At 36.1% G+C, this 24385-nt stretch overlaps 2 protein-coding genes across 2 annotated transcripts; one reads left to right on the plus strand and one right to left on the minus strand.

The window, feature by feature from the left end:
• Positions 1-526: 526 nt before the first annotated feature.
• On the minus strand, positions 527-20692 carry dx (deltex E3 ubiquitin ligase). Its single transcript, XM_071586662.1, has 9 exons — positions 20641-20692; positions 20211-20538; positions 16853-17001; positions 16543-16717; positions 14816-15538; positions 11598-11833; positions 8874-9016; positions 7058-7166; positions 527-4878 (listed from the first exon to the last, which is right to left on the minus strand). The coding sequence occupies exons 2-9, from the start codon at positions 20407-20409 to the stop codon at positions 4453-4455; spliced, it is 2160 nt and encodes a 719-aa protein (XP_071442763.1). The 5' UTR covers positions 20410-20538; positions 20641-20692; the 3' UTR covers positions 527-4452.
• Positions 20693-21163: 471 nt separating this feature from the next.
• Positions 21164-23135, plus strand: LOC139689476 (coiled-coil domain-containing protein 92-like). The gene is made up of 3 exons (XM_071586616.1): positions 21164-21533; positions 21619-22023; positions 22100-23135. Exons 1-3 carry the CDS (start codon positions 21407-21409, stop codon positions 22483-22485), a joined length of 918 nt encoding a protein of 305 aa, XP_071442717.1. The 5' UTR covers positions 21164-21406; the 3' UTR covers positions 22486-23135.
• Positions 23136-24385: the final 1250 nt, after the last annotated feature.

Consider the following 24385-nt stretch of genomic DNA (forward strand, 5'->3'; position numbering starts at 1 on the left):
CTATGAGTGGAATATTATTGATGATATAGAACAAAGAATATTAATAAGACATGAATGCTCTTTCAGAAATAAAAAAACAATGTCAAAAAGAATGGGAAATATTAATTTAGCAGTTTTTTTTGCAAGATCATGTTTCTTAAAATAGAGTAGATTTACAATAATATTAATTGTGCCATATGAACTTTCATCAGGGATAACTATTATGGAGAATAACTTTGCTAGGTGCCTCCGTATCTCCACTTTGCTCGAGAGCATCCATTTTTAATCCTTTTGGGAGAATATGCAATATTCCTGGGACAAAGTCACTGCTGGGGTCAAATTCTAGTAGGTGCTTAGCAAACAGAGTGTTGGTATTCTTATTTTTGAGACACCTTGCATGTTCCTTGGCTCGTAGCCTGATACTTTGTAATGAGCAACTGTTCCCGTCCCCCTCCCCACTCCTTTCTGAGAAACTAGACTGGAATTGGTCAAACCAACCCCTCAACGCACCCAATCGCCCCCTCCCCTCTCAGACCCTCCTTCCCTCCCCATCCCCACTCTGTCCTGAGCATATATATTCTCGCACTGTTGTTAAGTATATTTGTACCTGATGATGCCGCAAGTCGGTGAAACGCGTTGTACCTTATAATAAAAATCTGTGGAAAAGTACCAAGTTCTTTTAATATGGTTTATTATAGTGTACATTGTCATGCTGCGTTGCATCAGGAAAGGCTTGGAAATGTAGTGATGGCTAGTCATAGCATCCATCCAAACGTAGATTAACTGGAAGACTATCATTTATTTATAATTATGAATTTTCATCAAGTGTGTATGCAATTACAAAATCAAATTACAGTGATGCATTTATTTATTGAGGCACTTGAGGGGGAAGGTGCTGACATTCTATTATGGCCTTATTTTCAGTGGCTCATTATAAAAAGTCTTGTCACTATAAATTAAAAGCCTAAACTATCTTTTAGAGAATTCTTTTTGTTTTTCTTTGCACAGTGGAACCTCTTACTACAAGACTATCGTAAAGTGAAATAAATTCCTGCAGATGAATTAATGTAAAATATAATAACGTGTTCCATGTAAAAAAATAAACTATGTAAAAAGTTCATTCAAAGGATATTGTATAAAAAATTGTTTAGGATCATGGACCATGTTCATTTTTTCTTCTATCACATAATGAAACAACCAGGAATTCAAACTCAAAACCGAAGCAACCTTTCAGCATCATTGAGAATACGTAACCATAGCGTAGATATTCTAGTCACTCTCTTTGAAGCACTAATATGCTTAGTCTGGTCCTTGATCTTGAAGAAAATGCAAATTGTTGATGTTGAACGATTGTTTATGTGAGTGCTAGATCAGGCATGCTCACACCTTGTTCCCAAGTTTCAATGATTTTACTTTCAATTTCTACAGTTATTTTTATTCTCTTATGGCTGTCTTCTCGTGGATTTGTGCTTGGAGCATTTTAAAAATTACGCCTAAAATCCTATTAAAATTTATACAAAAAAAATCAAAAATAAAACGCCTGAAAACAAGTTTGCAAAAATGTGTGCTCACTGATGACACTAGGATGATAGCGGAACATGAGCTTAACACAAACTGAAGTAGCATGCAAGCAATCATTCCCGGAATTCCCCTCCTCATCACTTGTCATGCAAAAATCTCTCGTGGAGCAAGTCATTTTCGGGTACAAAATTTTTGCTCGTGATGCAAATTACCTGCTTTATCAGATGCTCATTAAGCATGGTTCCACTGTAATATTCTTCATCTGACTACTTATTTACTATCCATTCACCTTTCCAAGAAAAGGACACAACTAAAATTACTACTAATCGATTACTGGTTTTATACCTCAACATAAAGCAGAAAAGTCAACAGTGAAGGTTTGTGTGGATGTAATTTAGTCGATTGAAAGAATTGAGCCTATTCTCCTCCTCAAGCTTTTGCATATGACTAGCAGGAAGTGCTAATAAAACGAAAGAGAAATTACTGTACTGCCAACTCTCCCTCTTTTTAAATCAGTCTGACAGAACCATAAATAAGAATGCTCAAACATTAGGTCAAATGAATGTAAAAATGCTGTCTGGGTAAGCACTTCTTTGCAGCAATTTTTTAGAAGACTCGTCACAGTGTTATCATATGCTTATGATTGACTTGAGTGAAAAATTTGAATGAGGAAGGAAAAATATTTCCAGTAGATAGGACATCTTCAGCCATAAGACAATGTTGAAGGAAAGGGACTTCCTCTAGTAGGCAATAAACCATTAGATAATGGGATGCTGGATGGTTGCACTCCATGGTATACAAAATTACTTTCAATTGAAATTCAAGTAATAAGTACTGCTCAGATGACAGCTCTGCATTAGAATGCATGAGTAAATAAGAAAGTAAAAATCAGCTGGAATAAAAGAGCTATGTATGAAATATTGTAAGAATTATTTAAGTTCAACATACAGAAACATCAAAGTTCAAGGAAAAAACATGAGCATAATAAGGCATTTTGTTTAATTTATTGGTGCTCAGATATTTACGACATTTCACATTTTTCACACAAGAACTCCAACCTCACTTTTAGGCCGCAATTTTAAATAAGTAGATAATTTTACAAAGTACGGATTTTACTTTTCATGCAAAAATATACTTGTAATGCTAGAAATAAGAAAACCGAACCCTCTGCCTGTTAGCCTGAAATTTTTTCAAAGACAAAAAATTAATAGCCTAATTTTCTGCATTGCACTTTTGTTTCACTAGCATGAATTTTCACGAATTACATTTTAAAAATATTTGTGATTTCTCTTTTCTAAAAGTTATGTTAAAAAAGTAAAACTTGAAATTTAATATGGATTTTTGTTGATTACTGACTATTTACAGAGATACAGCCATTTCATCTAGCAAGGGAATGAAATTCAAATATGAACACAATTCAATGAAATAGCATTAAAATGTTGAAGAGACTTATTGCAGAAACATTTTATTGATTGATCATTTAAATTTGCATTTCATTTCCCAATTTCCTAACCTTTCTTGGTAATTATAATGAAGTTTTCAAGTTATTTTCTTTCTTTTTGGCCAACAATACCCTAGTCGCTCTTTACAACTGATTAGAATGTATATACTTACACGAATATAGAATGAAAAAGTCTGCAGTTATTTGCAAATTTTGTGAGGAAAAAAGATCCTGTTTAATATACATGTTACACCCTATTGTTTGATTCTTGAACAAGTAGCATTTTTTTTAAGGGGAGGCTACTGACAGCTAAGGTCATTCATACCATTAGGGATGGATAGGGAAGGATGGAGAAAACCCTGGCATCGGCATTGGCCTACTCTTAATAAAAGTGCCAAGGGGTCCGCAGCTTGATGTTCCATCCATCAGATGGCGTGCTCACTAAAAATGCTCTCCACAAAGCACCTCAAGTTGGATCAGGATGCCACTAAAAATATCCGCCCCCTCTGTGATTCGAACCCGGGCCATCTGGATGGGAAGCCAGCACATTAGCTACCACACCATCACAATCCCCATTCAAGAACAAAGATGAACGAAGTGATTAGTATGATTTAGAGCATCTCTTACTATTACTATTATTTAGAGCATCAATATCAACAAATACCAGGTAATCAAGGTTCCACAAATGTGTAGAAAAAAGATGAAAAGGAATGACTGAAACCCAACAACCGAATGAGAAACCCTACAACTAGAGCAAAATTTCAGACAGATAAATGCACACAGTTACAGCACGCCAAAGTTACTGACAGTGAAAATTCTAAAGCAGACACAGGATGAAGGAATCACACGCCACTATTAGAATTACTAATTAAGAAAACTTGGATTTAATCTTTTACATAGATGGATACTGGTGCATATAGTACTTTTAGCTTAACAGTTCAATTTAAAAAATATAGATTCCCCTAAGAAAAAAGCCTGTGCACTCTCGGAAAGCTCAAGCATGCTTCCCTTTCGATGTCAAGTTTTTGAGATTCTATTGCAGTTGTTAAAGCTAACCATAAAATTAGACATTTTAAATAAACCTTCCACTTCTTGGCTTGTACCACTGGGTTTCAGTAGCTGACTATGAATAATACTCCATCAGTATTCTACCGATGACTATAAGTTTGTTTGCTAGACAAAACCCAATGAAATTTAAATGAATACAACCACCATGGACAAATAAAGAAGAGACTGCTCACTCAATTTCCATTCTCCTTATCACGATTCTTCCCCAGCATGCTAATACAAAGAAGATAGTTTCCCAGCTGATTGGCCAACGGGTTGCAAACAGGGAAAATACGGAGGGACTTATCTGGCAATTAAAGTAATTTTATGCCAACCACTTTCACTCAGCAAACATTTCTATCCTCTTTTGAATAATAAAATTCTTGTAGTATTCTTGGCACAACAGGAGTACAATTGAAGGTTTAAGTGGCAAGATAGGCAAGGCAAGCTTGGCAATGATCTAATTAGCAAACCTCCTGATACAGAACACCATCATGGGCCCAGTGACTACTCCTGTCATCTCCTTCTTCTTCACCCTCCTCTTCCTCATCCTCCTCCTCATCTTCATCACCATCGTCCCCTTCCTCTCTTTCCCTCCTGCTTGGGCCGCTCTCATCATCAACTGCATCGTTGCTGTAAACTCCATGGGCTGCCAACTCGTGGAGCACATTGTCCAGGTAGCCAGGATCTGGGTAGCCATGACCCGACAGATTGATGTGTCCCATTGAAGCCATCATGTCATTAGTCCATCCCCATCTCATGATTGGCCCAGGGTCTGTCTTGTGATGGATTTCGTTCCATGTGACGACATCTTCTCTACCGGTTGTCACAGAGCGACCCACAGTGAAAACCAAACGTCGCTCGAAGGCTATTTGCAGGAGTCGAAGGACCTAGAATAAGGGTGAGAGAAAACTTCCAGATTAAAAAACCACAAAAACTAATAAATTCAGTTTTCTCACTCACTATAACATGACATTCTTCATCTATATATTATTCTTAAGTATGCCACTGAAACATCAGAGAAAATTAACATTGCCAGAGCGTGCATATATTTTCCAGGTGTAATCGTAATCCTATTAATATTTTCAATATGCCTCAAGTTGATTACAAAAGAGTCCTAAATTTAGATAAAACTATAAATTTACTGAAAAATGTTGTTTATTCATATTAAAATCAATTCTTAAACTGAAATAAGTAGCTAGCTTTTAAATTTGGATGAAATAGTCATCTAGATAATCCATCAATGACTATGAATAATACTCCATCAGTATTCTACCAATGACTATAAGTTTGTTTGCTGGACAAAACCCAATGAAATTTAAATGAATACAACCACCATGGACAAATAAAGAAGAGACTGCTCATCACTCATCATCATTGCATCATCATCTTAACAATATTTCAGTGTTGTAAGAATGGATTACTTTAACAGCATGGCATTGTTAACAACCAATGTCCACCTTAATGATCATGTGAATGAACACAAATGCTCTGAGAGCAGCATCCATTTGTTACCAGCTATGCCCATAGTCATCTTCATTTGTATGTAGAATCCTGCTACCTTCAATAAACTGCAGTGGAATTTAATATCTATTAACCAATTTCTTGCTGTCACATCAAAAACCATTAGCTGAAATATGCTTAAATATTTCAGCAGGATGCATAAGCTATACGCAAATATTTTTTTTGTCGATTTTCTGGGAATTTATTAAGTGAAAATCTGATTGATTTATTAAATGTATGTTGAAATTGATAAAATAAATGGGATGATATCATTGTTTAAGTAGCTAATAACACATCATTTTCAGTTAAAGTTACTTATGAATAACCAAGCTGATTTCAGAGGGCAGTTTGTGATGTATTTTATTCAAATATGATATCATCAACTTTATATAAGTTTTTTTACACTTGAGACTACCTGCTAACCATATAAAATCATTTTAAGTCATCGGTGATTAAGGCCACACTAGACTGTAAAATGCATCATTAATCTAGGTTTTTGCTTAATCTGGACAATCTCTGGCCCCATATAGACTGGATTAGCAACAGTTTACAGTATTACCATTTGCATATCCACAGGCAGAGCTCAAGAGTTGTTACAGATGAGTCAGGTGATGATAATATGGAGAGCAGCCATTCAGATTTCACTTTTCTATTGCAATGATGACTTGCCTCACATTATTGAAAGAGTGCCTAGGTTAGTTTATCAAGAGGCAATGACACCTTCAAGTTACCACCAGCGAAACAATCACAGAAAAACTGACTCATTTCAGTGTAACCGTATGTTATAACCGAATGAATTCCATGTATAGGTGATGAAATGTTGAAAAAATCACTACATAATCCTATTACTATAAAGGAGAAGAGTAAATGGCTTAATGTGAAGGGGTGGACCAATTGAGTTAAGGGTTGAATGGGTCGAAGTGACTCTCTGGGCTAGGAGTATTCAAAGTTTCAGGAAGAAAAGAAAAAATATGAAAGAACAGCAGCAAAATATTCATACAACAAGAGGTTAATATGGAAGAAATTAGTGAGTGAAAGTAACCTTCCATATTTTTATTCCAAGGTTTCCTTTAGAGGCCATACTCCAAAGAACAAGGTGAAGGCTATTTATACATGTATATGTTTTGAGCTCTTACATTTTCAAGTCCCTTGTTTTTGGTCCTTTGACTTTCCAAATTGAAACAACAAAAGGGTTCTCACTCTATAAATACACAAATAAAACTTACAGCTGCATTAGTATAATTCTTTACTACCTTCCATCACTGAATGACCTTTAATCTTAATCATTGTTTCCTGTCAAATTAATTACGTACTTGTCTGAAATTCTGTCTCTGGTGTAACTTAACGGAATTTACAAAACAAATTGTTATGAAATGAGTCACTATGTAATTCCACAAACACTTTATTTAGACCATGACCTAGGCTTTGATATTGGATGTCATCATCAGGTCTGATGGTGTCCAACGTCAAAACCTTGGTCGCGTTCTAACTAAAATGTGTGTGAAATTATGAAGTTACTCATTTCATTTCAATAAGAACTTGTCTCCTCTATAAACAAGAACTCACCTTTCTTCCTTTTGGAATGTCTGGCAAGAAACATACTCTGGGGAATCCTACAGCATAAAATGGCCTTCCTGGATTAGGATGTTCAGGGCCTTGAATACCTGATGAAATACTGTGGAATTCAAAATAAATGTTAGTATATTCAAAGAAGTAGGAAAAGAAGAGAGAATTTACACACAACCAATTCTCTATCACACTGATTAAATAGGCATACTAGCAGTGGTGAATGAAAGACTAAACATAATTTGAAAATTTTGATTACTGCCCCAAGATAATAATTAGAGTACAGTTTTCTGTCAAAACCAATTATTTCATCTCCAACAATTTCCCAGAGTTCACAGAATTGTAGAGGATTTTAGGATTTAAAATCAGGTCAAAAGCGTATCAGAAGTATGAATAATCTCAAAAACATCACCATAGAAATAGAATGCACAACTTCTAGAGGCTGCCTAAGGCTATTGGCGCTATTATAAATATCAAGCAGGCATTTTCTTCTAAAAATAGGAAAAAAGAGCACATTTGTATTTGATGAAAGTATATTTCACTCTGATTACTCTGAAATTGTTGCATTGAAATGCACATTAGCGGATGACTCCGTTAAAAGTTACTGTTGCGGCATCTCCCGCAGTTTCTTTGGAATTTGTCAAAGTATAAACACCATAAGTGTTTAAAGTTGGCTTTAACCTCGTGGACTGTGGCGTGTCACGCAGGAATACGAATGCCTGTGACATTGTATGTGCGGCATTTCGTCACAACATCTAGTTCCTTTAAAAGCCCCAAAATTTCAGAGTTTAAGAGGACACCTCGGTAGCTTAAGTGGCTAAAGCACTCGACCGGATATTGAGGGATCTGGGTTCGAATCCCAGTCAAGGCGAATGATTTTAACACTCTGAAATTGTTGCATTGATTACAGTTCTATTCAATCATGTTTTTGTACTGAAAAAGTGCGCTTCACAAAAGACATTTAATATATAATAATATATTTATTACATAATTTTTTTGACATTTAAAGAGACAATGAAATTAAACAAACATTTCATAACTTTTACTAGGCTGATAATCGCATACATAAATATGAAGTGAGTTTCTTTAGTGAGTAATTACATGATGACTTCTTTGGTATTCAAGGATAATTCAAATTATTTCTTCATAAACAATGTTTGTAATAAGGGAATAGTAAAATGCAAGTAAAATTTTGTCTGAACCCTCCTCCCTACCTCCCACATAGAAACATAGAGATATGTATATATATATATACACAGATATGTATATATATATATATATATATATATATATATATATATATATATATATATATATATATATATATACATATTACAAATTTTGCTTTATTCCTTGAATTTATTGAGGTGTACACTTAAGTAATTTTTCTTGATTTTGATGACAGTCAAGCTGCACCATGATGATAATTTGACCTTGCCAAATCCAAAATACTGGAGAGAATGAGATGAATAACATATGATAAACTGAAAGAAGACAAAGTGCTGTGACAACAAAAAGTTAATACATTAAGTTCCTGATTTACGTCAGAGTTTTGTGCCAAAACTATATATTATGTAAAAATAAAAGAATGAGAGTAGCAATTAAATTTTTATGATCAGTTTAGCCTGCCCTCAAATTTGATGACCAGAACACAAAAAAAAACAAGTTTCAAAATGAAGGTTTAAATTTTAATAAAAATAAAAATATTATTTCATTCACACCGGGTATTATCCACAGATTATGAATTAAAAAATAAGAAATTTCTAACTGGAGATAGGAAGAGATGTGTACTTGTGGATATTACAGAAATACTTACTTATAAGTAATTTGAATGGTACAGGCTCCAGGATGACCAGGAAGAGAACTATTGATAATGGCCAGATCCATTGTTCCAGGAGGTTGATTTCCTGTTTTAGTGCCATAAATCCGCATGCACAAGGGGCACTGAATGTAAAGGGTCTGAAAAAAATGAAATCACAAAATTAAAGCAACAAACAGAGTTCTAAAATTATGACAAATTCCCTTAATCTGACCTAATATTCATTTTCCAAAGAAAAATTCAGGAATGGCAATTTATTTGAGTGAACTACAACTGCTTAAGGATCATAGTTAGCATAATATAAAAAAATACACTGAACACACATTGTACTCTGCTGTCACACTGAAAGTAACAACAGGCTTTAATTAAACTGCTGGCTTATCCTACACAGTTTATAGAATACCAATATATGGTGCTCAGTTAATCACATTTTATGTTTACATTAAGGCCATGTCATTAAAGTGAACAGTCATCATGATTTAAATTTATCATAGCACTCACTTAATGACTATGTGTGGAAAGTAGATTGTAACATTTTTCCTTCAGTTTAATTTCAATAACAAGAGGTTAAAAAGTTTCTTTGAGGTTAAAAATGGGAATCGTGATGGTGCAGTGGCTAACGTACAAGCTTCCCACTGAGAGGGCCTGGGTTCAAATTCCAAAGACAAATATTTTTCAGTGGTATCCCGATCCCTACTTGAGGTTCCTTATGGAGAGCACTTTGATAAGTACGATGTGCGTCGGATGGGATGTTTAACTGCGGTCCCCTTGGTGCCTTTCAACAAGAGTAGGCTAATGCCGATGCCGGGTTCCTCTCCACCCTTCCTTTCCCATCCATCCCCAATGGTACAAATGACCTTAGCTGTAGGTTACCTCCTCTAAAAACTACTATTATTAGGTTAAAAATGCACCCCACATTCAACTATATCAATGGTTTCTAAGTGACATAACTATTTCTCTAACAAGTAAGAGTACAAATCTTCAACCTTGAATCATATAAAGGTGCGCTCAACTTTGATAGAGCACTTTTCATGATGAACTTCCAATATGATATCCTCTCAATAAAAATCTAAAAGTCAATAAGCAAAGATAAAATGACAAGATTTTAAGATGCACTGTGAAACAGTGATATTATGGTCAACTTTAGGGTGATAAATTGGTTTATATGAAATAGTTAAATTCATCATTTAACACTGGTGACATGTTTAAAACAGAAAAAATGTAATCTGGATAGCATCAAATTGTTGCAAAATGAAACCTGTTCAATTTGCTTATGCCTACTTCAGCTGATTGAAAAATAAAGCCATGAGAATTTTCAGTACCTCCCTATAGAATGCTACCTCTACAGTTGCATGTGACACCCTGATACTGAAAAATGTGATGCCATTCCCCGAATACTGAAATTTAGTATTATACGACCATAATGGGGGATCGAGATGGTGCGGGGGCTAACGTACTGGCTTCCCACCCTGAGGGCGCGGGTTCAAATCCCGGCGGTGTTGAATATTTTTCAGAGGTATCTCGATCCCTACTTGAGGTGCTTTGTGGAGGGCACTTTGAGTGAGTACGGCGTCCGTCGGATGGGACGTTAAGCTGCGGACCCCTTGGCGTCTTTCGTAAAGAGTAGGCTAATGCCGACGCCGGGTTTCTCTCCACCCTTCATCCTTTCCTGTCCATCCCCTATGGCGCAAATGACCTTAGCTGTCGGTCGCCTCCCCTAAAAACTACTACTACTACGACCATAATATAACATTCTCAGCAAAAGCCAAAACTTATGGCTTTTTATGGTATTGGTGATAAAAGAGATTTTTATACAGAGCTCTGCCCTGTATTCTTAGGATCAAAAAAAAAGGTAGCCAAAATACATATGCAGTAATGACCTTCGAAAGACAATCCTCATCTCCCCTTAATATCCACTTCAACCGCAAAGAAATCTGCAAATGAATGCACTATTGTTCAGATATAAGCAGGATAGGAATTCACACAAGCAAACCTCTAGTACAATTTTCCTGTTGCCAGCAGTTTGTGGCACCCAATAAAATTTTCAATATTTCTAACAGTACTCTTAAGGTCTAGCCTTCTTTGAAATTGTTTCCCAACTTTAAACATTTAAAACCATCATTTAGCTGTCCCACATGGAAGAACACTCTACACTAGACTCCTGCAGCATTACATAGGCCTTGGTTGATAAATTCTTCAGGCAAATTCAAAACTTCAATGTATAGTAATATCTATTATGGCCGCAGGAGAACTGCAAAAAATTTAGCACAATAATTATGTAAATTGAAAATGAATGATTACTCTCCATTGAATATTTTTCTTGAAAGAAAAGCATACAAAATAGGCAAATAATTATTCCAAAGAAGGAAAAAAAAAATAATTCAAATAAAACATTATTTAAACCTTGCTATTTTTAAAATGAATTGAGAGTTAAAAAATAATTCCTAGTCTGAGAATGTTATTTCCCCAGCCAACAAAGCCATTTCCTCTATTTTTCCCCAGTTCAGTCTTACCCCAGTCCATTCATTCAGTCCATATGTGAACACTACAGTGCTCACAAGAAGATAATCCAATATGAAATTATGTTAATTGAAAGTCATCATGAATATTGTTAGTCTTAAAAAAACCTAGATTAAGCCACAAATGTCATGCAATTTAAATTTTTAAATATGTACATAATTTATGGTAATATTTCATCTCTTTACAAGTTGATGTTCTTACCTTTGCATGATTGGAAATACTCTGAAGCATTGAGTTGAGGCAAGAAAGGTGCAACATATGTTCACATAGTGTCAAGGAAACAATTATTTCATTGCTGATGCATCCTCTTGAGATATCATGGACACTTTCATTACCAGAGCCCACAGAGCAGAGGCATACCGGGCACTGATAATCCATGGGAGGGTGGTTAATAACACGCACAAACTTTGATAACATTTCACTTCCTGGATCAAGCCCTGCAAAAATATTCAGCAAAATGTAATTACAGATTAGGAAAATTTGTTTTCAACCAAAGAGGGGAAGAAAACCAGAAATTTAATGGTAGTCAACTTCACATACAGAGGAAATCAACAATGTTGTCAAGGCACAGTTTTTTATGAATAGCAGAGAGTCCTAAATTAAATGTACAGAATAAATAGGGAAAGGGGCTGACCCAAGCCAAATTTGTGTAATGGAATACCTAGATATATCAATTACAAATTGTAAACACTTGTACCAACGAAAATGAAATAAATCTCCCATTTATGCCACCAAGAATATATATACAAGATGTATACACCACAGCTGCACGACTAAACTTAACTACGAGGGTCATCCGGAAAGTAGTACCCGTTCGTGCCGCATGAAGTGCTGACGACGCGAGTAGCCGCTGGACGAGGTCAGATAGCTTCAGTGGCTTGTCTGCCTTCTCTGAGCCAAGTTGCGTGACGCTAGCATTGCCTGTGTTGTTTCTGTGATTGTTTACAATGTTTAAAAAAATTGAGAACGCCGCCAGTTGTGAAGTGAGGGCAGTGATTAAATTCCTCAATGCAAGAAACGTTCGCCCATGTGATATTCATCGCCATTTAAAGGAGGTGTATGGAGACAATGTAATGGACGAGTCGTCTGTTCGGCGGTGGTGTCGCAACTTCAACATGGGGAGGGGGAACACACACGACGATGAGCGTTCGGGGAGACCGTCTGTCATTACAGACCAACTGGTGAGCTCAGTTGACGAATTCGTGAGGAACGATCGGCGCGTCACAATTGATGACATCTGTGAGCATTTTCCCAATGTTTCTCGAACAATTGTTCATGAAATTGTTAAACACCATCTGCATTATGCAAAAATTTGTGCAAGATGGGTCCCTCGCGTATCTCAATGAGCTGGCGGCGAAGGACTATGCAGCAGGAATACAGAAACTTGTCACACGTTATGACAAATGCCTTAATTTGCTTGGAGATTATGTTGAGAAGTAGTTTAAAGTATCCTCTTTCAAATAAAATTTTTTATGTTTGTTAATATTTACTTTTGTGTCTTTATTTCACGAACGGGTACTACTTTCCGGATGACCCTCGTACATTTAAATGTCTAGAAAACAATACGTAAAATGCAGCAGAAAATAAGGTTTGGGCAATCTCTAAAATTATTTTAAAAACAACAGAGTTATCTTTGGTTTTAGTTTGAGCTCATAATCATAATGTTTCTCTTTTTGCTAACCGTCTACCAAACCGACCCTCAATTATTTCCGGTAAACATGAAACATTAACTGCCACCAATGATAATACCAGGAATTATGTGCATTTATATGATTTATCACTATGGATAAAATCTTGTATTAAATTAATTACTCAAACTTAAAAATAATTTTAATATTTCAATGAGTTCATAGTACATAAATTCAGTTGTCAATAAAAGGAAGTTTCCCTTGGATGAGTCACGTTCAAAAAAATAAGTTTTGACCACTGACTAAATTTTATCAAGTGAAAATAATTATTAAAACAAAAGCCACAGAGTAATGTAACTATGAAACAATGAGTAAAACAATAATTTTGAAAGTTCAAACTATTGACTTTCAACAAATCCAAACATAAACCGAAAAATACTTTAAATAAAAAAACACTTAATTTAAATTCAAATTACACAATAAAATACATATTATATTTTGCCATGTTTGAATAGTACAGCATTGAACTGTGAAAGTTGCTAGACAGGAGTAATCTTTTTATTAAGCTGTTACCTCAAATGTTTACACAGCACATTATGTTCATGTGCAAAGTATTCAAGTTAAATAATGTATCTTACAAGTGTAGGAAACCAACTAAAAACTAATTCATGTTATGCCCATGAAATGTTTTTTGTTTCCTCAAGTGTACGGTGTTTCAGTGAAAAGAGAGAGCAGCCACGTAAGAGAAGAAAGATCATATGGATGTCATGACAATATGGCTAAAGTTAAGAAGTTTGAACTACAGGCAAAAATGAACAATTTTCCCAAGAATTCCTGTGAAGAATTCAATGAGATAGTGAATTTCTTCAATAGGGTGATAAAATAAATGGACATGTATTTAGGACATTTTATATCATCTAGTAATAGTTTTAGGGGAGGCGACCAACAGCTAAGGTCATTTGCGCCATTAGGGATCGATGGGAAAGGAAGGGTGGAGAGAAACCCGGCATCAGCATTGGCCTACTCTGGTCGAGAGGCACCAAGCAATTTAACGTCCCATCCAACAGACGTCATACTCACTCAAAGTGCTCTCCACAAAGCACCTCAAGTAGGGATCTGGATACCACTGAAAAAAATCTGCTGCCACCAGGATTCGAACCCGGGCCCTCATGGTGGGAAGCTTGTACATTAGCCACCACAACATCCCAATCCCCTTATATTATCTACTATCAAGGATATGTTTACCTGGGCATTATGGAGAGAGTATCTATATTCCTGTGACAATTATATTATAATTATGGTTTCATAGCTAATTGAAAATGAATACAAGTTTCTGTGAAGATATAGATAGCAGAGGCACAGAAAATATTTCATATGATAGTTCTAATTTTTCGAAAGTATTGAATTATTTTTTTAAATTGATAAGGTTATAATTATGTGGGTGAATTAATAAATTGCATTTGAAACTACACGAAATGTATTGAATCCTACCTAATTTGATGAAGCCTTCACAACTGTAAACACTGTCTTTAGCATATATAATTATATTTGAGAAGGCATGCACTAGTATTTTGAGAATGCATGGGAATAGCAGATAATATAATAATAATGAAAATACACTTTAAAATAATATTGTTAAGTGGAATAAATTTTAATCACTCTGATCACACCCTAATTTCTACTCTTTTCAACCCTCTCTAAACCACCTTCTCCTTCTGCCCTTATAGCATGTCAAGCCATTGTGACAACTGTTAGGAAAACATACAAAAATGAGCAATTGCTCTAACTCACCCACAACAGATCCACCTTGGCCAGCCCAGTGTCTTGCCCTCATGGGCATGGCAGATGAAGGTGATGCTAAGGCAGAATGGCAACTCCTGAGATTCCTCGACTTAGGTGGTGGGGGTGGAGGGGGGAGTGGGGGTGGTGGGCCAAACACATCGCAGTCGCCCTCTTCACAGAATGTGCCACGTGAGGAGGTCCTCCTCATGTTACCACTAAAATCACCAGCAACCTCCATCTCCTGGCTCAGGTACGTTGAAACAGTGTCCACACTGGGTCTACGGCCACTTTTTGTGCTGCTGCTGTCAGCATCAAGCACATTCCCATTTTCCCGCTCCTTCACCACTGGAGCTATGGAACCAACCTCAGCAGGAGCTAACACAGGAGCTTCCCTCACCTCCTTTCGGCAGCAAACAGACCTGCATGACCGCCTCCTCCCAACCAACTCCTCCTGGCCCTTTGTTCCTTCTACCCCCACCACACTGCTGGTGACAGCTCCATTGCTGCTGGCAGCCCCATTTCCCCGAGAACCAAAGAGTCCCAGGTTGCTGAGTATGTTTCGAGCAATAACACCTGCCCCCTTCTCTTCTGTCGATGATGAACTGGCAGAGGGGACATTTTTTCCCTTCTTTGACACCTTTTTGCCTTGCTTCTTGGAATTCCACTTGGGATCTTCTTTTGTTGCACATGGCTTTGGTAAAGGCTTTGCTGCCTGAGGGTGTGCCCTTCGACCTAATGAATGCGGAATGGAAAAGGCCAGGCTATCAGCACAAGAATCAAAGGGGGATAAAGAGAACACAGCGGGGGACAAAATCTTTCAGGGATAGTCAAATCAAACATGAATTCATTTGAAGGCATTGTTCCGAGATTTTTGCAGTGGACAGACATATAAACATTCACATTGACAAATTACACATCAACACCATTGGAAACGTTAAGTTGGTCATAAAGTGAGTGTCTAGCCGATTTCATATAAAATACCCTCTGTGAAAACAAAACATCCAAGCTAGGAATAAATGTGTCCCCAGGTATATCAGAAACACAATCAATCAAAAACAAAAGAATTGTATGATCGAAGAAGAGTGTCGATTAACATTGATAACTTATGAAACTATAATTATTATTTTATTACATATATCCACTACTAAACCCACCTTTGGGTTGATTACTTTGTTTATGGTTTTTATGGTTTATATCCAACTTTATAACTTATTCCACTAAATCAATGCACCATCGATATTAGCTATCTATGGAAGTTCCATCAGAGCAGTACTGGAGTCCATATTATAATTAAACCATCAACCAAGAAACATGAGCTCCAATATCAGATATTCAAATAATGGCCACATATATACAAATCACAGTCTACTTATTGAACAGGTAAATATAACCATACATCCCATTCTTTCTGTAATTCATCTTAAGAAACCTCCTCTTGCCACTTTGTTTAAGCTTCCGTAAGTGTTCAGCTCTCATGAAAATTGCACACAATAGTCCACACTGGCATATACATCATGTTCTAAACTTAAACGCCACGTCTCCAAATTATTATAGCTTTTCTGATGAAATTTAAAACCTCAATTTTTTCTCAATTTGAGAGTTACTTACCTCAAAGCTTTTTCATGTTTACAAAATACAATTCTCTACAAGAGCTCTACCTATTGTATCATCATTCCAAACAAACACTCCATTTAACACTCCTTACTTTTCATTTCACCACACTTTAGAAAACTTACCAACAACATGGCAAATTTCTTCAGGTTTTACTTTCACAAGAGGGTATGGTGCTTGGTGAACTCTCCTTATGCCACGAACATACCCTGTATTATTTCGGACTTGAGTCAAATTGCAAAAGTTGATGATGTAAGGAAATGAAGGAAAAAACTTGCTCACATCAACAGTTTGGTCACCCTGAAATTAGAGACAAAAGCAAAGGTCGATTTAAAACTAAAGATACATCATACACAACATCTCAAGAACAATGGCTAATCAAACATTTTTTTGATAAACCAGTGCCCCCGACCAAATTTCTCAACAATGGCTTACCCTGGCCCAGGATTCCTCAATTAGGCATTGAACTTCCATGTCATATGTGTGCCATTCACTTGGCCCATCTCCAGCCCATTCCCACTTCGCACCTTTACCAGCAGGTGATTCTTGGAGATAACACTTTCTACGAACATTGTACGGCACTCCTAAAATGAATAATTTTTTCCTTTATAAGTCATTAATAAAATATACTAGGAGATTGAATCGAGGGAAGGATCTTTAAAATTTTGTGAATCTCCTATTTGGGAATGAAGTTGATAATAATTGCTTGTGATTGAAACAATTTTTTTAATTTAAAAAGTCCAAAAAATTAAATACTAATGATATATATGATTTATTAAATAATCTATCGGTTAAGGTAGGTTTTAGATGGACAAAACTACCAAATAATAATTTGGAACTCCTAAAAGAAACACATTCCAGCAATCAGGTCCCTATTCATCTCTATGTACTTCCTTCCTCCCTTCATCCCATTCAACATCCCCATCCTGTTCCTGGCCTTTCCTCATTTGCCTAACATTCTCCCCTCTATTACATCCTTTAACATACCGCTGCCGATAAATATGCCCTTCATCCATTTCTCATTAAGATTTCTTCAAACAATCCCCTAGCACTTCCTCATTTGTTTTCCTTCCCGTCCATTTAACCTCCTTTATCCTTCTCCACACCCACATTTCAAAAGCCTTCAATCTACTTCTATTCTCCTGCTTCAATGACCACGTTTCGGGGCCATACATAACTAAGCTCCATATCAAAGTTTTAGGAGTCTTTTCCTAATATTCTTACTCAACATCCCTGTCATCAATTCCCTCCCCTTTTTGAAAGTCTGACTTGACTTTTTGAAAGCTGACTGACAAACTAAAGCTAGGTCATCAGCAAACCTAACTGATTTTGCGAATTCTCCGCCGACTTTCATTCCTACCGCCAGTTCTTCCCATGCCTCTTTAATTATTTCCTCCACATACACATTGAACAGCACTGGTGATAATGGACAACGTTACACCTCTTCCTAACACTTCCCATTCGGACTCTCCGTTCCCCAATCGCACCTAAGCAGTCTTCGACATGTACAGGTTGCCGATTAGCCTCCTATCTCTCCAATCTATTCCTATTTTCTGCAGTATACTCATTAGTTTTTCCGAATTCACCCTATCAAATGCCTTTTCAAAATCTATGAAACAGACAAATAAGTCCTAATTGTATTCTAGGCTCCTCTCAATTGGTGACTTCATTACTGCAATGGCATCACGTGTGCCTCTCCCCTTCCTAAACCCTAACTGATCATCCTCTAGGTAATCATTTGCCCTGCTCTCCATTCTTTTGTTGATGATCCTGAGAACACTTTTAGCTGCGTGGGTTATCAAACTCATTGTCCTGTAGTCCTCACATGATATAGTTTTTACCTTTTTCGGAATAGGAACTAACACTGATCTCACAAAGTCTTCAGGCCAGAAGGAGGCTTCCTCATAGATACTACGAATCAGCCCGTATAGCCTCTTCCTCCCACATTTTCCTAAACCTTTTAGTATCTCTGTAGGAATGTTATCCACGCCCACGGCCCCAGTCCCACACCTCATCACCATCCCTTCCTTCACCTACCGTCGCATTCCAATCCCCATCACTATCAAATGTTTTCCTGTAGCAACACACTCGATTATGTCCTCTAACTGATCGTATATTCTATCGAACTCTTCCTCCATATGATTGCTTGGTGGCATGTATACCTTAAGAATAACCATGTTTGTCGGTTCTGCTTTTATGCCTACTAGTAATATTCTATCCGCTGCTTGTTCTATGTTGACTACGCTTCTTCCTACCTTTTTATTTAATATTATGGCAACCCCTTGTTGGCTCTCGTCCCCACCACTGTATATTAGTCTATAATTATCACACCAGTAATCCCCGCTATCCTTCCATCTCACCTCGCATAGACCTAAAATATCTATATTTCCCTTTTCCATCTCTCGCTTAATGTTCTCCAATTTCCCTGTCCTCAACATTATCCTAACATTCCAAGTTCCAATTCCAACTAATTTGGTCATCTTCTTTTGCATCTTCTGTCCTGCTGCTGTTGGTTTTGCTTTGCACGGTTTTCGAGAGATGAAATATGTTCATAATCCCTTCATTACCTTGACAGTTAGTTGGTGTATCCTAACAAACACCCAAGTTTTTTTCCCTACCCATATTTGTGGGTGGAAAGAGCTAAACTCGTAGTAGTTTTTAGGGCGACCGACAGCTAAGGTCATTTGCGCCATAGGGGATGGACAGGAAAGGATGAAGGGTGGAGAGAAATCCGGCGTCGGCGTTAGTCTACTCTTTACGAAAGGCGCCAAGGGGTCCGCAGTTTAACGTCCCATCCGACGGACGGCGTACTCACTCAAAGTGCCCTCCACAAAGCACCTCAAGTAGGGATCGAGATACCTCTGAAAAATATTCAACACCGCCGGGATTTGAACCCGCGACCTCAGGGTGGGAAGCCAGTACATTAGCCCCCGCACCATCTCTATCCCCAAGAACTAAACTCAATGTGATTTATAGAAGTATTCGATCTTAAGTATTAGATCATCACGACTGTATAACTATCTGCCCACTCGTTTGAAATCTGATGGTATCCAGAGTTTCAAGAATAGGGCATATACCTGGCTACTTGCTCACCCACTTTTCTCATTGAATGAATTCTTTTGTGATAATCTCTTTCGCATTTAAGAACTTATGTTTATATGTTAAATAATATTTACATTGACGACATTTAATATGGTTGTACAATTTTTTTAAATGAATAAAGCATTATTATTATTATCATTTTTAGGACATCATGAAGTTGATTAAGTTGAAGCTGGGGATAGATGAGGTTTTTGAGGTGAATGGGATAGATGGACTTTAAGATATTGTCAAGCAACAAAGAACAGAGGAGTTATAACGACAGTAAGGGAATTTGACGCTTGGCATCTAATTTGTGAGGAAATGACAGTGATTTCACGATGATTATCTAAAATGAAGAATGACGATTATGACATTTTCACCGACTCCATTTGGACAGTCAACCCACTGATACTAAGACCTTACCAAGTACCTTGATTCTTATAACACGTTTTCTCATTGTGAATGAGATACGCTACAAGGCTCTTACAAATACTGCATGACATTAATTTTTTTTAAACCTTACTAGACAAAACCAAATGCTGATAAAAAACAAGCTTCTAAAGGGGTAAACTGTTGGCTAATTACTGCTAAGAAATCTTAAGTAAAATTCATGGACAATTGCCTTGAATAAAGATTCACTTGACTCACTAAAAATTAGATACAACATTCAACTAGCTAGGCCTGGTAAATTACAATAAGAAACGTTACATACCCGCATCTTCTGAGCATTGTGTTTGGGTTCGAAGATTTACATAATATTTGTCAAGCAGAGGGTCTGCATCCTTCAATATTACTCTTGTTAACTTTTTGGCAAATGCTCTTTCTAACAGCTGTGCTACGTCCGGACTGTAAGGTCTCCATCTCCCTTGTCGGTTCTCCCACTCCCAAACAACGACAGCATGTAGTGACATTGTTAATCTACAGCCTTTATCCTTCGTTCATTGAGAAATTTTGTGGAGATGCAGAGAGATTGATAGGCTATATGCCGACTCAAAAGTTTTTCTCATTTTTCAAAACCAGAGGTAGTTGAGCTTAACTTTCTGGAAGAGGAATTATATCAACTATAACATTGATCATCCTCACACACATAAAATGAACTTTTACACACATACTAGGTAATTAAAACGGCATGAAATTCTTACTGATGTCGTTTCCTCAGGCGTTGTCCGATGTTGGTGGAGTGTTTTTTTCGACAACGTACATCCGAAATGCGGTCTGATTATAATTGCCAACGTAAAAATTTATGCAATGGTCATTTTTACGCTATCCCTTTATGCAGACACCTGTGAAACAATTTCAACGAAAAATTATTTGGGAGGATTAAAAAACTACACATTTTTTTAATTTATCTGAAAAAATTGACTATCTATGATGATTATGTGCATTTTGTTCGCGTCTATCATAGTTCTTCTTATAAAAATACCTTGCCCGATTTTTTGGACCTATTACAACATTAATGGTCATCAGTGCCCAACTTAATTAATTTTGTTACAAAATTATCATGCACGAAAGGAGGAGTCTTCATGAAAAAGGAATTGATTGATATTGATTCGGGCGATTATTCTTATGTTGGCTATCCCAATCGAAAGATGTAATTTCTATCAATTACCTTGCACTGGAATGTAATTACTTATGGCGAATATAAATAAAAATCATTGTTATATTTTAATTAAAAATTTTTAAAAACTTAAATAACATTTTTAGTACTTTTTATGCTAATTCTTAAGGGGCGTAACCATTATGTCAGTGTGACATCTAGCAGAACGCCGGTGTCATGTTTAAATAGTAATACCAAAACCACTAAAACTATATTATTGGCCATTGTTTGTGTAAAATTATAATGCGAATACTAATTTCAAAAGTTGAACTAGCTGAGTGATCAAGTCTATATTTGCAATCAGCGAAGCAATGGAGGAGGCTTTAACTGCTAAAATTAAGGTGTTAGAAAGTAATTATTTCTTTCAACAGAGAGAGCACTCCAAACTCATTAAAGGCTTACACGAAGAAATAGAAAAGTTGCAAAGAAAATATTCAGGTTTGGATTGGGTGTGCACCGTGGTTGATATTTAATAGAGATATCTTTGTATTAGTTTAATCTTTTGTTATTCTACGTTCATTAGAATTGGCCTTCGACTACACTATAAGGTCTAACAAATCTTTGGAAACTCTATTGCTTGAAGATAAAATAAAGCAATTGCAATCTTCCATAAACGAGAAAAATAAAGAGATAGATTCGCAAAAGGAGAATCTAAGCATTGTTCAGGCAAGAAGTCAGGAAAAAGAAATAAATTTGTTGAAGCAAATTGAAGAACAAAAGAATACCATAAAAAGTCTAAGAGAAATCATATCAGAGCGTAATGGATCGCGAAATGAACCCGATATTATATCGGAGAAAGATGAGAAAACTAGAAAAGAAACCCAAACGGAAAAAATACACAAAAGAAGGAAAAAGAAATCCGCAAATGCTTCTACAAATGAAAGTGGTAACTCTTTCAATCGTGCAGTGGAAAGAGCTCCCTGTCAAGGTAAGAGAAAATCAGTAACTTTTAAAGAATGACATAGGAAACAATGAAAAAATCTTAAATTGCCCATTCCTTCCAGAGGTGAAGACTCCAAAGGCAAAATCTGCCACAGCATCCTCTGCTACTAGCCCTTTGGACAAAATGAATAATATTTCATCTGAACATAATAATGTTCCGAAGAAAGGGAAGAGAGACAAACGAAATCGAAAAAAGAATAGTGCACCTCCAATTTACACGGGTGATATTCCAATACTACCATCTGATTACAGAGCTGTAGTAGCAACTCTTCCCCCTCTTTCTCAGTCTCATGAAAAAACCAAACTGGAATGTGATATGCACAAATTCATTCCTTGTTCATCAGGGAGGCATTCAAGCTTTTCTAATATGAAAGGTGATGTCAGCACATTATCACAGTTGCATAAAGGCCTTCGGAAACCCTCATTGAAAGTTGAAGGCTTTAACTAAATGGTCCTTGCAAGCACACTTGAAATGAAAACTGTAGTAAGTCAATTATTGTATTTTAAAATATATGCTTAACTTCCCTGATGAATGTCATTGCTTTGAGTCATCGTGGGCTGTCTGTATTTTTTATGAATTCTTTGTACCAATATATAAATATTATAGAAAATGAAGTATTCATGTTTTCAAAGTTTAATGTTATTTGTCTTGGTAATTTTAAGTGCAGCTAAGACAAATATGTAATAAGCATGACACCTGCCATGAGCACTGAAACAAAAAATAATATAGTGAAGGAAAATAAGCCTCATCTATTTCTCCAAGGACCACAAGTCATATGAAGATTTTAATAAAATGGAAATAAATGTTAAAAATGTATAATCCATGTTATAACAATGTAATGAGAAGCACTGCAAATAAATTAATGGAACTCATTTCTGACAGTAACTTCACATTGTCATGGAGGGTGTAAAATAATTGTTCTCAATTTTGATTCCTCTGTTGCTAATGAAATCTGTGATTGGCTGCTGCCAGCCAAAGAGTTGCACTATTTCACCTATGCCTATGTTGTCACAATGTGTAAGTCACAATATTGTAATTAAAAAGTATTTTGAAATAGATGTCAATTCAGAGATCACAATAAATTAATGTATCTAACATTACAATCTGTGTATATATATTTCGTCCCTCTGTTCCATGTATTTTCAAATTGCTCAGCTGTGGATCATGTCATGGTTCTTTTCAGTAGGATACTTCACTTCTTAAGCTCCAGCCAAATGTATAACACTTAACCATAATTATTTAGACAAGGAAGTCTTTGGAGGGAATATTCTTTCATAGATTAATTCATTTTACTTGACAATTCTTGAAGCAAATATCTAAAAGTGCTAATGTCGAGACAGCCTTTGTGCTTGTTAATGAAAATTTCAATGTAAAATGGATTTTCTCAGTTCCCCAGCTCACCCCATCCTTGCTTAAAAATGGAACCACAGACACCGTCTCATGGATACATTTTATAGATTTTTAAGCTTAGCTATTAGCTGAAGTGCTATAATAGAATGTGTAAGTGAATCGTTGGATTTTTTTGAAGTGGTAATAGTTTCTACAATAATAATAAAATGCCATATTTTAACTAAAAGGAAGTTAAAAAACAAGCCTTAGCTCATTTATGTGAGTTACTCACATAAGTCAATATAAAAATTATTTATGCCAACATGAAGAAATTTAAAACAATTTTAATTATTGTATCTACATAGTAATGGATATGACAAATAAGTTCTAATGTGTTTTGCATTACATATAAGTTAATGCACTAATAAATCTAACAATTTTTTTCCTTCAATGACAAGTTCCTTGGAGGTAACAACACATACATTATTACTTTCCATGTAAGCGTTGCATATTTAAACCTGACAGCTCATGAATTCAGTTGCAATGTGAATCGTCAGATAGCAACATGCTCTGAAGAGATTTTGCAACACAATTCCCGTATTTCTCTAATTTGGGACATCAAAACACTCCCAAAATAAAAAAAAACAATATTTTGACTGATGCCAACTTACAAGTTTTATAATTTCATTATGAGTCTGTACAAGTGCACTGGTCATCTCCTGAATGATAAGCCTGATGTGAAATTTAGTTTTCTTGTCCTTTCTGTATTAGACTGAATAGATTTAATGAACCCAGGAAAACATCTCAATCATTTCAGAATCAATTACATAATAATTTCAACAACACATACATTTTCAACTTCATTTAATGCAGAAAAGTTATGCAGTAGTCCACTAATTTTATGTTTTGGATGGACAGACTGACATTTCTTAGCTTTGCCTAAGAAGACTATATGCTTACATAAATTCAAAGAATTTTCATTGTTTGTATGCAAGAATGGAAGGACCCTGATAGAGTA

Source organism: Hetaerina americana, unplaced genomic scaffold (genome assembly GCF_022747635.1).
Source record: "Hetaerina americana unplaced genomic scaffold, ioHetAmer1.1.p SCAF_24, whole genome shotgun sequence".
Classification (NCBI taxonomy): Eukaryota; Metazoa; Arthropoda; class Insecta; order Odonata; family Calopterygidae; genus Hetaerina; species Hetaerina americana.